The 16535-nt window shown below is 42.4% G+C and overlaps 1 protein-coding gene across 1 annotated transcript in view; it reads right to left on the bottom strand.

Moving 5' to 3' along the window:
• ttv (exostosin glycosyltransferase 1 ttv) overlaps positions 1-11877 on the bottom strand; it is a 64465-nt gene extending 52588 nt beyond the window's left edge. Inside the window, exon 1 of the mRNA XM_001360562.4 lies at positions 10247-11877. Coding sequence (XP_001360599.3) covers positions 10247-11058 — 812 coding nt within the window. The 5' untranslated portion in view covers positions 11059-11877. The remainder of the gene's footprint in view (positions 1-10246) is intronic.
• Positions 11878-16535: the final 4658 nt, after the last annotated feature.

Below are 16535 nucleotides of genomic sequence, written 5' to 3'. Positions count from 1 at the left end.
ATATGCAGTTGGCAATACGAAAAGTTAAAGAAACCAAAAAGTGTAGCTAGAAATCTAGACTTGGAGTTAGTTTCATTGGAAAATAAAAGTGTATGAACTGAAACCCCTTATCGTTTAAGGATTCTTCACTTCTTTTGAGGTACATATATTGATCCTTAAACAACTTCTTGTCTCCATTAACCGAATACTAAGGGTCAATTAATTGTGGTCCTTCCAGTTGCCACTCGAGGGCCCAAAGATCCAGCCAAAGAGCTTCAAATGGGGTTCAAATAACCTCTCCCTCCTACCTTCCCTTCTATTGACACGAAGGGTATTTGTTAACGCAATTATTTTCCCTTTTTTCCGATTATTTTTGCTTTTCCTTTCATGCATTTTCCGTTCATTTAAGTAAGGGCAAACAACAGCAAAAAAACGGTTGGAAAATGGCAAGCAAATTTAATTAAATCAAAAATGTATGTCCACGTAAGTGCAAAGGTTATTGGATTTTTTATTCGATTAAACGTGTGTGTTTTTGCTTGAGTTTTTATGCACTTTCAGAGACTATTTAAAAGGATTTTAACAGAATTATATACGAAGCAGATCGAACGTCAAATAACATTATAATTCATCATTTAATTGGCTAAAAATCGGATCCAATAAAAAACTATACAATCTGCATCTATTGTCTTCAGATCGAATTACTTGTTAATTGAAACATTTCAATGGGCAAAAAGCACTCAAATAATTTCCAAACCCTGTCATAAATCGTTCTGCAAGGGTATCTAGGCTTTCGGGTGCCATCTCCTTGGCTTTTCTTTCTCGCTTCTGCCATCTGCCGTCTGGTTTTGTGGTTTTTTCCTGACGCTTTGCCACGAGAGGAAGACAAATGTTTTTTGGCGAGCAGACATAAAAAAAAACACACACCGCTCTCGCGGAAGTGGATTCAATTAAAAAACGCTTTTCAAATATTCATTACGACTCTGCGACGGGTCCAAGGGGGTTTGCACGGGGCGGGGGGGGGGGGGGGGGGAGGCAGACGTGTTGGTTAATTAGCGCCTGGAAGTATGCTGTGGTTTTTTCCTCCTGTGGAATGGCACTCTGCAAGGCATAATAATAATCATATCACAAGGAAAACAACTTGCAGCATCCATGCCCCCATGTTTTATGTGGAAAAGTTTTAGCCCCACCCACTGGAAACCTCCAAGAAAATGTTACAGTGGCAGTGGCAGTGGCAGTGCCTGTTTCTGTGGCTTGATGAAGTGTCATGAAATTTAATCAATTTATTTGAAACGTGAGCGGATTCCACTCCAACTCTATTGTTGTGCCGCTCTTTCGCTTTTGTTGGGCAATAAATAACATCAAATGTTGTCTGTCGTCGTCTGTGGGCCGCTAGTCGCCAAAAAAATGTAACATAGGCCAAAAGTGCCAAAGTAAACAGCAAACAATGAAAATGCAACAAAAGCAAAGAACAGCAACAAAAGACAAAACGAGACAACAAAACAAACAAACAAAAGCTAGAACACAAAACAAAGGAAAAGGAATATTGGAAAATAAAGTTCCATTGTTTAGAGAGTTGAGGGAAATAACGGCACACACACGTGTTTTTCGTCTCTTTTTGGCAGCAAGAAATACGATAGAGCGACAGCAAAAAAAGCAACCAAAACTTAAAGAGCTTTTTCTTAGCTTGGAACTAAAAGAGCGCCACGCGAGTATGTGCATTGCTTCGTTCGGGTCCGCTCATCACCACGGAGGGCGCTCGGACCATGGCCATGGAGAGAGTGAGAGAGATAGAGTGAGAGCAGAACGAAGTTTGCTGTCGTATGGAGCAGTAGAAGAACGAAAAGAGAGCGCTTAGCGATAGCGTATACAGCTCTCTCTCTCCCTCTATCGCTTACTCTCTTGGCATTTAGAAACAGATCTCCTTAAGAGGAGAGCTGCAGGTAGAGACTCCGTTTCTTCGCAAAGATTTCTCTTCTATTTGTATAAGACTTTCAAGCAGATCTTTGTTGGCAGAGCATCGAATTCGCATATTCGTAGAGCATTTACCGTGTCCAACAATTTTATTACTTCTTGAGTAAAAAAAGAGATTAGATCCATTCCTCCTTTATGCATATTTCTTAAATAAACGATTTCCATAAATGGAATTTGTGTGTGTTTATTTATTGTAAAACAAATTGAATTTTCTTTCCATTTGCATACGAGTATTGCCTCCTGGTCAATCTCTTCAAATGTTTCACCAAAAGGATATATGGAAGGCTTTTTCAGAGAAGGGGCCGGCATATGTACGTCCCTTTTTTTAGCCAAATACTTTGGTAACTCCCTAGCCAAGCACGTACTTTCTCTCTTTCTCTCTTGCTGTTGCTTTTTCCTTTCACACACCCATTTGTCAGGGGAGTAGACCCCCATGGGCCCGCTCCTCCGCCCATTAGAGTCCTTGGCACCTTACCAGACAACGTTTTACGCTGTTATTACTGGCAAAACTCCGCCAAAAAAAAACACACACACACACAGGGCTGTAGAGGGGCAGAAACGTGGGGCAGGGGCAGGGGCAGGGGACAGGCAGTCGTGAGGCAGAAACGTGGGGACAAGGGACAGGCAGAGGCGTGGGGGCCGGGGGACAGGCAGAAAACGTACTACGAGCTACAGAGGGGGAGGGGACGGGGGGGGGGGGGGGATAGATGGATGGGGAACGGCGTTTCGGTTGAACGTTTATAAATTTATTGTTTTACCCACAACGCGTGTACTCAAGTGCTGCTGCGTGTTTTTGGCAACAAATTTGTTCAACAACCATGCCCCAAAGAGGAGAGAGAGAGCGAGGGAGAGAGGGAGAGCAGATTCAACTCGTTGCGGTGACGCATTTTATCATAATTACATTAGCACGCTGCCTGCCTGCTGCCTGCTCCCCTCCCCCCACAACCACCCCCACACTGCCATAAATTAAAAGCCGAGATACCCGAAAGTAAGAATAAGAACAGGACGAAGTGAAGCCCAACCTTCCCTTTTCCTCTATTTCCATAGCCCTAAAAAGTAGGCAAACTTTAAGATGAAACTTTAAACAGAGAGAGAGGGAGAGAGAGAGAGAGGGAGAGAGGGAGGAATTAATGAAAAGAACAAACAAACAAACAAAACATAAATGCACTGCACTGCTAGAACTGTTGTTGCCGCCACTGCCACTGCCACAGCAGCTGTGCCTGTAGTTGTAGTTGTAGTTGTTGTGGCTCCAAAAGTGCACACATGGCATATTATTTCAACTGTGTGTGTGTTGCCACTGTGTGGTATACCCAGTAGTTGCAAGACCATACGCGACTCTCTCCAACGAGTAAACTCTCTCTCAAGTAAATGTTACTTTACTTACTTACCACAGACATGCCTTAAAAGAGAACCCCAAAGAGAGAGCAGAAAGGTAAGAGATCAAATAAATAAGAGGCCGTCTCTGCTCTCTCCCGATAGTCGCATATTTTGTTGCCTCAGAAGCAGAAGAGAGCTTTTGCCCAAGAGATGATCTTCATTAAAAGAGAGCCGCAAGAACAAGAAGCAAAGAAGAGCAAAAGAATTGCATGCTAAACCCAAATGAATTTATTAATAAGGTGACGTCGTCCGCTGTGGTGAGGACCATCCACGCTCTCTCGCCTCTCAGAGAGAAACGGTTTACGTTCGGTGCATGGCAAACGGATGGTCCTCAAAAGAGAGCAGATGTGGTGACGATGTCACCCTATTAGAAAATTCAGAGCCTACCAGAGCATGGAGATCTCTAAAAAAGGAAAGAAACCAACATACAAAAAGGGCGGGTTCATAGACTTTATTAGAAGCAAATCTTTCTTCATGATTGCTGCTCAAAACGGAATACAGAAATAATGCTGCCAGCAGCAGCTGTCTCCCACTCAAAGTTCTAGGAAAGAGAGCACAGTATAGGCGATAAGGAAAGAGAGAGCAAAGAGGCACAAAATTGCAACTCCATTCCAAGGATAATCTCCTGGGCAGCCTTTAGCTCAAAAATGGTAAATTATTATTATTATTTTATTAAATAAGGCTAATAGCTAGTTAAAACTAAGGTGTTACGATGAGTATTTAAAGTATGCTCGTTTATATTTTGTGAAGGAGATTTGCGGTTTCTAGGAATTTGAGGATAGTTTTGGAATTTGCGTTGGTGGGGTTTGAGATAAGTTGGATGGGGTCGTTGTTATTGAATGTTAGGGACCTTTTTGGGGAGAATAAGAGGCAGGTGTATGGCATGTTGCGGCACAAAGGACATGTCTTGGGAAATGTTTTGTAAATTTAGAAACATTTTTAATCAATGGGTATGCCCGTAGACTATCAAAGTACATTTACTTCCACCATAATTTTTCGCACATTTTTTTTTTTTTTAATTTTATTTTTATTTTTTTTCTTAGTGTTTGTTGCACAAAATTCATTTTGCGCCATATGCGCATTTAGCACGGACACGAACCACAAACCGAGAGGAAATCCAGGCCACACACACACATAGAGAAGGAGAGGAAAAGCATAATTAAAAAAAAAAAGAAAGAAATTTGTGGCAGAGGCAGCGGCTGGGGCAGCGGCTGTGGCAGGTTACAACCAGAGGCCATCGCATATTTAGGCCAAACATTCTCTGCAAATCCTCAGAGCCTTCCGGCTGCTCTCCCCGCACCCCCCCCCCCTCGCACCGCAGACCCAACCACAAACACCCCCCCCCCCTCCCGCCACGTCATGACTCATTACAAAATGAAATTAAAATTAAATGTTTTTTATTTTATTATCGTTCTGCCAGGCCAGGCCAGGCCCAAACTCGAAAGTGGAATAATAATCATGCATGCTCGTACATGTGGCATGCGGCATGTGGCATGTGGCATGGGGCAGGGGCAGGAATATGGTTTGGCGGTTTCAGTGCTTCGCTCTCCGTCTCTCCTCGGACTGCGGATGGCAGCACTCAATTGAGAGCAATTGAATTATCATTTCGTCCGCAGACGAAAATGTGGCTTACTCTTCATTTGGCATACCCTTCCACAGGGTAGCACCAATCTCTTAACAGAAGTCTCTTCTCGAAATACACCAAGCATCTCTCAGGGTATCCAAGCGTCGTACTGCAGGATATTTTCTGCATTTCTTCTCCTTTTTTGTGGTGCACAAAAGTTAAGAGCCGAAAGATTATTGTGTGGCGCCACTGCACCCCCCCTCCCCCCTCACATTCTGCGGCTGCAAGTGGACTCCAACTCGGACTCGAACCGAGTGGCAATCTTAATTAAGAGTGTTTCTGTGGCAACTAATTTGCAGGAACAAGTCTTTATTTTGTCTACATTTATTTCTGCATAAAAGCCCAAAAATATGCCACAGAAATAGAGTAAACCTCCCCCCTTTTTAACCCCCGGAAGCGCCTCATAGACACACATCAATCGGACAGATATCAGACTTCCGTTTCGGGGTTTTATGGGGTTTTTGCTATTTATCGGTTGATGATTTTTCGAAGTTCATTCGACGCTGCGTTTGCTGGTACACTGGAAACCATAAAGAATATTTATGGTCATCAACTGGCTTTACGGTCTTTATTGACTTTTATTTGGCAACGAGTCAGTGGCCCTCTTGCCCCACACAAACACACGCACACGCACATCCCGTACAGTTGTACAGTTGTACAGTGAAGACTCTCGTGAGGCGACAGGTTCTTAGTGTATAAATTGAATTTATAGTGGAATAAAAACCCGTACATTCGGGGAATTTCAATTATATATTAGGATTTTAAATACGAAATTAATTTAATTTTAGTTTCAAATTTTTTTAAATTTAATTTTTGTAACATTTTAAATGTATTAAAATTTAAATTAAATTAAATAATTAATCTAAATATAAAATACTTTAAATAAAATTTTTCGGAAATATATTTAATTCAGATATGAAAAATATATATTTATTGCGATTTTAAATACAAAAATATATTAATTGAATTTTAATTTAATTTTTTAAACATTTTATATTTATTAAAATTGTTTAAGTGTATTAAATATTTAATCTAAATATAAAACACTTTAAATTAATTTAATTTAAATATGAAATATATATTTTTTAAATATTAAATACATATGTACAAACTTTGTGAAAATAAATTAAATATATTCATTTTATTTTGCTTAAAAAAAAATGTATTGCCTTTGTTTTGGCCTTTATTTAATCTAATTTAAATATATATTTCAAATACTTTAAAATAAATATTTCATATTCAATTTGTAGGAAACATATTTAATTTAAATTTTAGATATAAAATATATTTTTATGAAATATTAAATGTATACCAACTTTGTGAAATTAAATTTTAAATATTAATTTTATTTTTTTAAAAATGTATTGAAAATTCTTTTTTTTGCCCATAATTAATACATTTTTAATATAGATTTAATGTACATTAAAATAATTATATTTTATATTCAATTTATAGAAAATATATTTAATTTAAATACAAAAATATTTAATTTAAATATAAAATATATTTTATATAAAATATATTTATTTTAAACATGAAATATACATATATAAAGCCCTTACAGGAATACCTCTCCCAATATGTCTGTGCTCTTCTTTCTATTTATCTGTAGCCAAGTACGTGGCTGTCCATCAGAGTGAGCCTTCACTGTACAGTACAGCACTGAGTGGCATACAGTGGCTGACCTAAAATATTTCCCCTTTGCCAGGCACAAATCCCGATTCACTGAAGCCAGAAAATCTGCATAAGGCAATTGAAGAGAATCCAAAGACGAAGGAGAAGGCGAAGAAGGCGATGAGGGAGAAAGGCAAATAAGTATAAAGAGAATAAGAGAATGTGGAAGAAGAAAAAATGCCAACTAATGTCACTTAGTGGATGTCAAAGGAGGTGGAAGGAGCCGGCTGGAGCTTCTTGGCGTTTGTGAAATTCGAGAACAATTTAGAAACAGTTTTCAAACAGCTCGCGGGCACTGCCCCCCCGCTTGCCTCCCCAACGAATGCCAAATGTGTTGGACACGAGATTCATTTCCTCTAAGCCCCGCACTGCCCCTCCCCAGCCCCCGACTGCTCTCTATTTGGGGGGGAGAGACAGATGGAGGCAGCCACCCCTCGTGGCAGATCTGCAATCTGCAGCAATCCCTTTCTTGGCCTGTCCGGCACGTGCCGTCAATAAAGCTGCAAATCGCATAAACGGTCTGAGCCGCTTACACGTCATAAGTGCGAATACAGAGAGAGAGAGAGAGAGAGAGAGAGAGGGGGCTTTGAGTGAGTGTGTGAGTGTGTGTGTGTGGGTGAGCCTAGGCCCCCCTATATAAAGTTACGATGCCTGCCTCCTTCGAGTATCTATGTATCTTTTGCTCTCTGGCACTCGTCTGTATATATTTACTGCTGCTTGTCTGGTTATTGGCATCTTTAGGCACTGAAATTGTTGCTCCATAATCAATTCAGGGAAAACATTTGGGGGGGGCAGGGCAGCCACTACGTACCTAAGACTCTTGTTTATTTTCGTTGAATAACGATACAAATTTAACACTGTAAAACAATGAAATTTAAGCCCTTGGAAAGTGCACTTTAAACGAAAGTAAGATACTTATTGAAACGAAGGGGAATGCTACTTGTGGCAACCATAAATCAACGAGAATTCAACATTTTCTTACATTTATTTTAGCATTTGATTGGATTTTGCAATAGAAACAATGAAATTCCCCCAAGAGGCATTGGGGGGGGGGTGTTCACACGGAAACTCCGATTCTGATTTGTACAGAAAATAATTAAGTGAAAAGCTGGGAAAAAGCAATGAACCAATGCTGAAACGCACACAGCACTGAAAGCTAATTCTTTTCCCAATTTCCCAGACCCCCCCTCCCGCAAAGCAGTGGGAATCGAAACGAAACGAAACGCAATGAAAAGCGAACCGCAACAAACTGTATTTGGAGCCAAAATGGCGAGAGGGGAGAGAGTGGGGGGAGGGGGGGTAGGTGTTTGGTCTAAAATGCAATTGCAATTTCGCATTTGCACTGAAAACGCATACGATGCCACACGAAAATCCAAATGAAACTCAAAGCAAACGAAAAATAAACCAAAAAAAACCAAAAAAAAAAAGAACCTGGATAGTGTGGAATCCTTTAGGGCTTTGGGGGAGTGCAGATATAGATATACGTCCTTAGTCCTTGATGGACAACGAAATGAATGTTGATTGAGTTTCTCCCATTTTCCAGCAGGTACAATTTTTTGGTTCTTCTTCCTTCTGGTAATTGGAACCAAAAATATGAACAGAAAAATTGCCTTAATTAAAGGAATCAACTCAGCAAAAAGCAAAAGTCTCCAAGTAGCAAAGTCAATAAAAAATTGCACATAAATTGCACAAATTGCAAGAAGCAAGTGAGTATCTGTGGCAGGATGCAGTCAGGCATAAACTGGGGGAAAAACTCTTAAAAAATGCCACTTCTTTTGGTTATAGAACCCCCTCTACGTCGGGGTGGAGGAGGGGGATATGTAAAGTTAATAAAAGCCCGAGAGAAACGTGAGAAAATCAAGACATTGCCACCTTTGTTGGGGGGCAGGCGAGTCCTGGCTGCCTGCACACACACAGGAATTGCCGCTAAAAATTCCCTTAGCTCTCTCCATATGCTATTGGCCTCAGAAACGAGGCTATTTAAGGCTGTTAACAGCTTCTCGTAACGCATGCATCCGCTCGTCTATGGGAACTTTTAACACAGGAAGTCCTTTTGAGCCTTTGAGTGCCCAACTGCTGCACAGAAGTGCGAATAAGCCGAAGGCTGAACGCTGAAAGCCGACAAAAGAAGGTTGAGAGCCGACGTCCAGTCACAGATTAACTCTGACCCCAAAAAACACACAGAAGCCGTGCCTGGCTGGTTAATTGGGGAAAAACAACAACTTTTTTTCATTCCACAAAGGATGTCCTTTCTGTGGGGGAGTGGGGCACTTGGCTTCCTGCTCCTGTGGGCTCTTCTCGCTTTCAATCGAGTGCGTGTACGAGTAGAAGGTGTAGTGGCAAGCCGTCCCCCCCCACCCCCCCCATCAAGTGCGTGTGGCATTAACAATCTGAACAACACTTTGGCGTACCCCCGAATGTAGTCCTTCGCCTGTGGCTCTAGCTCTGGTTCCAGCGACGCTTTGGAGTACAGAACCCGAGCATATCTTAGGCGCTAATCTTAGCTTGATAGTTGTATTTCACTATTGAAAGGCAGTCAACTGCAGGAGCAGGACGATCATTTCCATGGCGAATGTCTTCACTTTTCAAGTGCTTTTTCCATAAAATATTAATTGCTTGAGTGTTAAATGCCACAGCACTCAGCGTAATGAAGGAAGGGAGTATCTATGATGTGCTGCTGTCGAAGTGGGCGGGCAAAAATCAATTTTAAATTAGAGCAAAATGAGCTCATGTCACCCATAAGCACGTGGCCATCGGGTGATTCCCGCACGACACAAAAAGGTCATTCCAGACAGTGGCTCCTCCTCCACCTCTCGAGCGGTGCCTGTGGGGGTCGAGACAGAGAGAGAGGAGAGTGTGTTATGGAATCGAGTTACCTGCCAAAAGAAGCCTCAACAAAGCACAGCACACGCCTCCCACCTGTCCCCTTCGTTGAGTGAGGAGAGGGGGGGGTAGGACATGGTAGTCCTTGCCTGCGCTGATATTGTAGTGCTGTGCGGTGCGGTGTGGCACAATCGAGTAAACAACAATAAAGCGAAGACAAACAAAAGAGTAACAAAAGGCCAGAACCACGTCGAGGCCCCTCGCCCCTCCCCGTCGCACAGTGGCACAGAAATATGGAAGGACATGATGATGAACGACGCGTTGCTAGACAATTTTTCAATTTGAATGGCAACTCCCCTCGCCCCCACCCCCAACAGTCGCCCCCCGCCATCGGTCCCCAATGGCTAGGGCCCAAAGTCATGGGCCCAAAAACGAACAGAAATAGTCATCCTTGTTGGATTGCGAATTGAGTTTTTCGCATTTTCTGTGTGCAGTTTTTCAGTATTCCATTTTCCTGTAGAGGAATTGGCATCGATAGATGCAACCTGCAATTTGCCGCCTGACTACACCAGACGTACTCCCCCCCCCCCCCCCCCCACATCTCCACATCCCCCTCGGTGGAGATACAGAGAGACAGAGAGATTAAAGACCAAGCCGCATGCCTACCCCTTGGGGTGCGATTTTTAATTGCAGAGAAATCGAAAACAGTTTGACAGCAGGCAGCCTGGAGCCTGGGATGCCCCTCAATGTCCAGATCGATGGGGGGGAGGTAATAATGTAGAAGAGAAATTCACTTACCGCTTGCCCTTGAAGGCCAACAGGTACTTCTTGTTGGCCGGAAAATTGTTGGACTGCACTGAGCCGGTGGCGCCGGCCCTCAGGGGGAACTGCTTGTGGAAGAGCGGAATGCTGACATCGAAGCCGTGTCGCACCTGGAGGACGCTCATGCTGGCCTTGGCCAGAATGGCGTGGCCCGCATCGAAGCCGAGCGAATTTTCCGCATAGTCCGGCCAGGTGCCCGAATACAGATTGAAGATGATGTGATTCCGGCCGTTGTTCCAGTGCGGCAGGCGGGCCAGCCGGGACGGGACATTGCGCACATAGTCCTCGGAGAGGGAGTCCCTGTCCAGGGTGTCCATGCCGAGCACAAAGAGGCAGGCGGCCGAGGGATCGCTGGTGTGGTAGCGCGACTCCTGTATGGCAGTGAGTATCTTCTGGTAGTTGGCCGACGTGGGCGGAGCAGCGCCCAGCGAATTCAACGGCTCCGGCGGGTAGACGTACACCAGGAACTGTTCGTAGCAGCGGGTAAAGTCGAAGCAGGTCTCCATCCGGCACTCCGATCCTCGACTGCGCCGCGAGTCGTTGTGTCCCAGGGCGGCCAGTGCCCCAGCAGATCCGTTGAGATGGCCCAGTGGCCCCAGAGGATCCGCCTGGTCCAGGAAGCTGGGCAGCTGCTCGTAGGGCGGTTGCACGCCCCCATCCTTGGCCGATTCGTGCTGGGCGCGACGGGGCCGCAGCGGCGACACTTTCAGCCGATAGCCACCGAAGTAGGCGTAGGCCAGGAAGGCGCAGCTGACGAACACGAGAATATAACGCTTTTTGGCCTGCATTCTCCCCCTTTTTTATATTTGGTTAACCGCTAGTCTCGTTTTTGCTTTAGATTTGATTATTTTTTTGTGAAGGGGAATGGTCTACCGTTGTTCCTCGTGTGCACCAGTGAGTGGGAGAGAGAGAGTGACAGAGAGAGCGTGTGGAGGTGTCTTACGGTTCAAGTGCGGCAACAACAACAATAACAAGTCTCTCTTAAGCCACACGCATTTTTACCGTTTCTACTACTATTTCTCTTTTTTGCTGCTCTTTTGCTTAGTGTTTTTTGTTGCCTGGCTGGCTGCCTGCCGCCCCCTGCTGATAACACTTTTGCCTACAAACAGATCTTGATCATCTCCCCGTACTACATGCGTGTGTATGTTTGTTGTTGTTTCCAATGCAAAGGTTATATTATTATAATCTTTATATGATTATTCATTTCCTGGCGCGGACCAGAAGCCACGGCGTGGGGCAGCAGCAGGGCAGCGGTGGGGTGTAGACGCCGGCGGGCAGCAGCAGTGGGCAGGGGCTGGGACTGTGACTGTGACTGGAGCATGGGACGACGACGGGGGAACGGGGGCGCGACGACGGCGACGGCACTTCTCGCGGTCTCCCAGCGACAACATATCCGCGACATTTACACACACACACTAACACACGCGGACATTTCTATTGCATTTTTTTGCATTATTGCCGGGTATTTATATTTTTTGTTTTATAAACTTAATGTTTATAACACACACACACACAAAACATTTTTTATGCTCGTCTTGTTATCGTGACCAGTGTGCCCACGGATGTTCCGATGAAATATACCGTCTGAAAAATACCAAAATAGCGTCTCATTTTCAAAATATACCGTAAATATACTAACGAATTATTCGAGTTTTATCATATTCCTCGTTTTTGAAATTCTGTCGAATATTACTAGCTAGATAGAACCCTCAGCTCTGCCCACATAATTTGGTCCGGTTAATGAATCAATTTTCTATTTTAAATACTCCCTTGTGTGCAAAACAAGGTTTTGAGTATGGAATGTCCCGTCACTTCTTACATGTTGCTGGTATTTGAAGACTTGTTGCTTGCCGAACGGAGTATGGGCATTTATATACCCTTTTTCGTCAATATCAAATTAAAATATTATTCTTCAACCTGCTTTGAATCGTAATTAATAATGTCTTTTACCCAGATTCTCATGCTTTGGACATATTATTGCATTTGATCTGTTTTCTGTATATATCTCTATCCCGATATCTCTTCTTGGTCTCTGTAAGAAAGTTAAAAACTGCAAAATTTGGTGGAAGTAGCTTTCAAAAAGAGACTGAATAGTTTCTGCAATTATTTTTGCTTTTCAGAACTCTATAATATCCTTTTCCCCCAGGGTATGCAGAATGTTGCCCATGTTGCGGGACATGCTGCTCTCGGGCACATGAGTCTGGCCCATACAAATTGAATTTTCCAGCGGCTGTGCTGTGAATAAAGATCCTCGACAAAGAGAGTCTTACAAAATTTCGCTAGAGATTGAGCGCCAAATAGAAATAGTTTGAAAGTGAATAAAAAAATGCAATCCACTGGAATAATAGATGCACGGAAGTTCGACTTGAGGGAGTCAAAATTAAAAAAACCTGCATACCCTATGTTCTCTAATATATCTTTAAAAACTTTGAAACTTTATAGATTGATCACATTGTCAAAATATACTGATATACAGTAATAATACCGTCAGCACAATTTTGACGTCAAAATATGCCGAAAAGTGTATAAATTAACACACACCAAACATTTTTATGCTCGATCAAGCCTTCGCACGCGCTTGGTACAATTTAGGGCATTTTATGTCAATGTTATGTTAACATTTAACATTATGTTGTGAAATGAACGCGCGGTAATTTTTGAAATTCAACACATTTTTAGCGCAAATACAACAAAAGAGTGCCATAAACTTCCTTTCGATTATCAAGCGACAAAAGTGATTATCTGCGTGTTTCCACTAGTTCTAAGCAGCTGCAGCTGTTTGATCGCGTTTCGTGCGCGCTGCACGGATAACAATGCACAATAAATGCAGGTGATGCGATGGCCGCGCGAATGTGAATGCGTTTTGATAGCTCGGCTGGTACTGACGGACTTCCTTTGGCCAACTTGGCCAGCCAACTTCATTGGAAATGTCCAAAAACAACGCTTGGACTCTTTTATGGAAAGCCTTCGCATGCGCATTAAATGCGCGGACGGCCGTCCGCGGGAAAATCTGCCCCACAAATCCAGTTGAGATGGCAGTGTTTCGATAAATCGCGACAGCTGATCGCTAGCACCTGTGCGCGCGCAATTCAAATTTGAATTTTCAAATGCATTTATCATTTCTGTATTTCTGGTGGGAGAGCAAAAAAGGGCCATATTCAATCCCCAAGCGTATAATAGCTATAATAATATGTTCACGAGACGTAATTACCAATATAATAATTGTGGCATTCAACCTGCTGTTGCAGCTTCGTAAAAATAATTGTTATTTGCTTTGAAATTAATTACATTTGCGAATGCTGCCGCTGGGAATTGTACTTATTCGGTTATTAATTATTGGCCAAAAACTCATTTGAATGCAACGGGCAGGCCAGAAGGTGGCATGCAACATGCCATTCGAAGCAGGCGCGTTATGAAATAATAATTATTAAAATAAATGCAAATAAACTGTTATTTGTTTTGTGTCTTCTCTATATTGTTGTTGTTGTTGTTGGTTCGTTGTGGAAACTGTCGCATCCGCATCCTTGTGTGGACGTCGTCCGGCCATTGGTTGCGCTCTCTGCGCGCAATTTCCGTGCCACAAACGCGTTTAGGCTGGAATTTCAATTATGCACAGGAATGCCCTGCTGCCTGCCCCCCTGTTGGCCTCCTTCTTTTTACTTCCGGTGTGCTTCCTGCGGCATGGCCGCAATTATGATGCCCCTTCGCAGATAAAACATCCGCCCCAACCACCCTCACAAAAAAGTGAAATATGTCAGGCGGCAGCTGTGACCAAAAAAAGGGGAGTTCCACGTACCCCCTGGCATTCCCAGCCGCCTTTCATGGCTTTATAAGGAGCTCCCAAGGCGCCTCACATGCAAATCAAATCAGCGAAAAGCCAATAAAAGAGCTCTACACGGAGGAAAAGGATGCTAGAAATCTGAAATATAATAAAACTCCCAATGAAATTCATGAAATTTATTAGATTCAGAGCAACTTGTTTGTGCAGTGCAGAGAAGTGAGGGAACACGAAGGAGTATGTCACAGGATAAAGGACTTCCACTGGGGGCACAGGGAGCCACAGGCCTCCCTTTCCCGTCGGCGTAGAATTTAATTTTGAAAGATAAAATGTACATACGGGATGGAAAGGAGGAGGGTCTTTAGGTTTTTATAAAGTTTCAGTAATTAAATTAATAGTGCAAATATTTGTACGCTTTTACTTCATTTGATTAAAGACCTCCATCCATTTAATTCGTCCACACAAATACCATATCCTCTGGTCCTTTCCAGGCTAAACATGCCAAATGCAGCTCTGGCTGTGGTCCTGGCGCCACCGCTTGATGGTCATGCAGTTCGTTTCCGTTTCCGGGGCGCCTCTAATTAATTGGGGCGTCAGTCCAGCCACGCCTCATGGCCCCTGGCTAAAGGCCACTACCCTGCCGGTCTTGGGATTTCTTTCCCTATTTTTTTATACATAATTTTTTTTTCTGGTAAATCACGGATTACGGCCCGCCCCACCCACTCATTCAATGTTAATCAATCATGCACACGCCTCATCCATAATTTTGGCCCTGTTTCCGACTTTTAAGGCTTTCAGGCAGCTGGGACTTTCACTTCTTTGGGTGCCTCCCCTCCAAATCCCCCTCTCTCTCTCTCTCTCTCTCTCTAGCTATATATCTGTCTTGCCTGTCTCTTTCTGATGCGATGAAAACCTTGATGATTTGCTGTTTGTTGGCTGCTAATAAACCAATTTTCGATTCACTTTGACCAAAGGTGCCGTGGCCCCATGTCCACACTTTCCGATGCCACAGGCTTTAATACTTACTCGAATCTCGAATATATTATATGAACTTTGTTTAGGAAGTTTATAAAAAACTGCTCGTACACACACACTCCCTCTCCCTCTCCCTCTCTCTATCTCTCTCTCTCCCTCTTTCTGTTTAAGTTCTCCTCCTTGGTCCTGGTCTTGCTTCTCTGGCAGTGCAGCTCCTTGGCTTCTAGTGGTTCACCAACACCAACAACAGCAACAATAAATTCATTAGCTCGAAGACAATGTAGGAGAGGGGGTAGGGTGTAGGGAGTGGTGTAGTGGAAGCTTACGGAATTCCTGTTTGTCATTGCCTCTCTCTGCCACCCAGCATCATCATTTCGTCAAAGCTCTTTTTCGCCTCAAATCGAATGCCCACCCAACATACGAGCATATTCCAGAAAAGGTAAGGCACTCGCACTCTTCGGGGTAGGATATCCGCCGGCTATAGGTATCTTTCGAACTGTTTCTCGCTATGATTCCAGACTACCTTACCTGCCATTTGATATACTTTTCGTACACCCATTCACCCACTCGACTGCACTATCTTCCTTCCTCCACTCCACCCCTCATTTCAAGTGCTTGCTAAATTTATGACGTCAGTCCCAGCGGGTGAAGGATGAAGGGTGGGACTTTATTACATATTATTATGTTGTTGCAAGAAGACAGACGAAGCTGGGGGCCCTTTGTCAAAGGGAATTATATTATATTACGGTAGGTATTCCTCCAAGACATTCATTATGCATTTTACTAGGTATTTTAGAAAAAAGAAATACTAATAGGATCTAAAATACAAAGCTCCAAGAATAGAATCCGCTTTGAATAAGGAGATATTTAAATTGCTTGTTTGTTTATTTTGAATATTCCTAGTGCTACAAACTTGTACGCCATAACTAATGCACAAGACAATAAAAGATTTTAATACGATTTTTAAATAAATTAAATACTTCTCATTAGCTGTTTTATTTTTTGTTTTTTTTTTTATTAAACTATTATTGGTTTGTTTTAAATAATATATTATTGGTATAATCTTTTTTTTTTAGCTCAATTCTATACATTTACAAAAAGCCTTTTTTTACAGCCCATATTTTATTGATTTAATTTTAGTTAAAGAAAAAAATCTATCCACCAAACTCCATCACTTATTTAATAGAAAAACGGATACCTAAATGGCAGTGATAAAAACATTAACTAAATAATTTTGGACCTTCGGAGAAAGATCTATGAAACAGCAAAAATTCACCAGATGCCAAATTAAATTAACGAACTTAAATTAGGAGAATTAGTGAAAAGAAGGGAAAATTACGAGAAAGTAGAATATAAAATAAATATAAATAAATTACAGAAGAATAACTAAATTAAAGATAATAAAAAAACAGAGAAAATAATGTATAAAATGTGGAGTAGAATATAAAAATATATTTATATTTATGTTATTTGTATAGAAACAAAATAAATATATTAAAAAAAGAATATACA

This window comes from Drosophila pseudoobscura, chromosome 3, assembly GCF_009870125.1.
Source record: "Drosophila pseudoobscura strain MV-25-SWS-2005 chromosome 3, UCI_Dpse_MV25, whole genome shotgun sequence".
In the NCBI taxonomy this organism is placed as follows: Eukaryota; Metazoa; Arthropoda; class Insecta; order Diptera; family Drosophilidae; genus Drosophila; species Drosophila pseudoobscura.
This window is presented reverse-complemented; position numbering and strand designations above follow the sequence as displayed.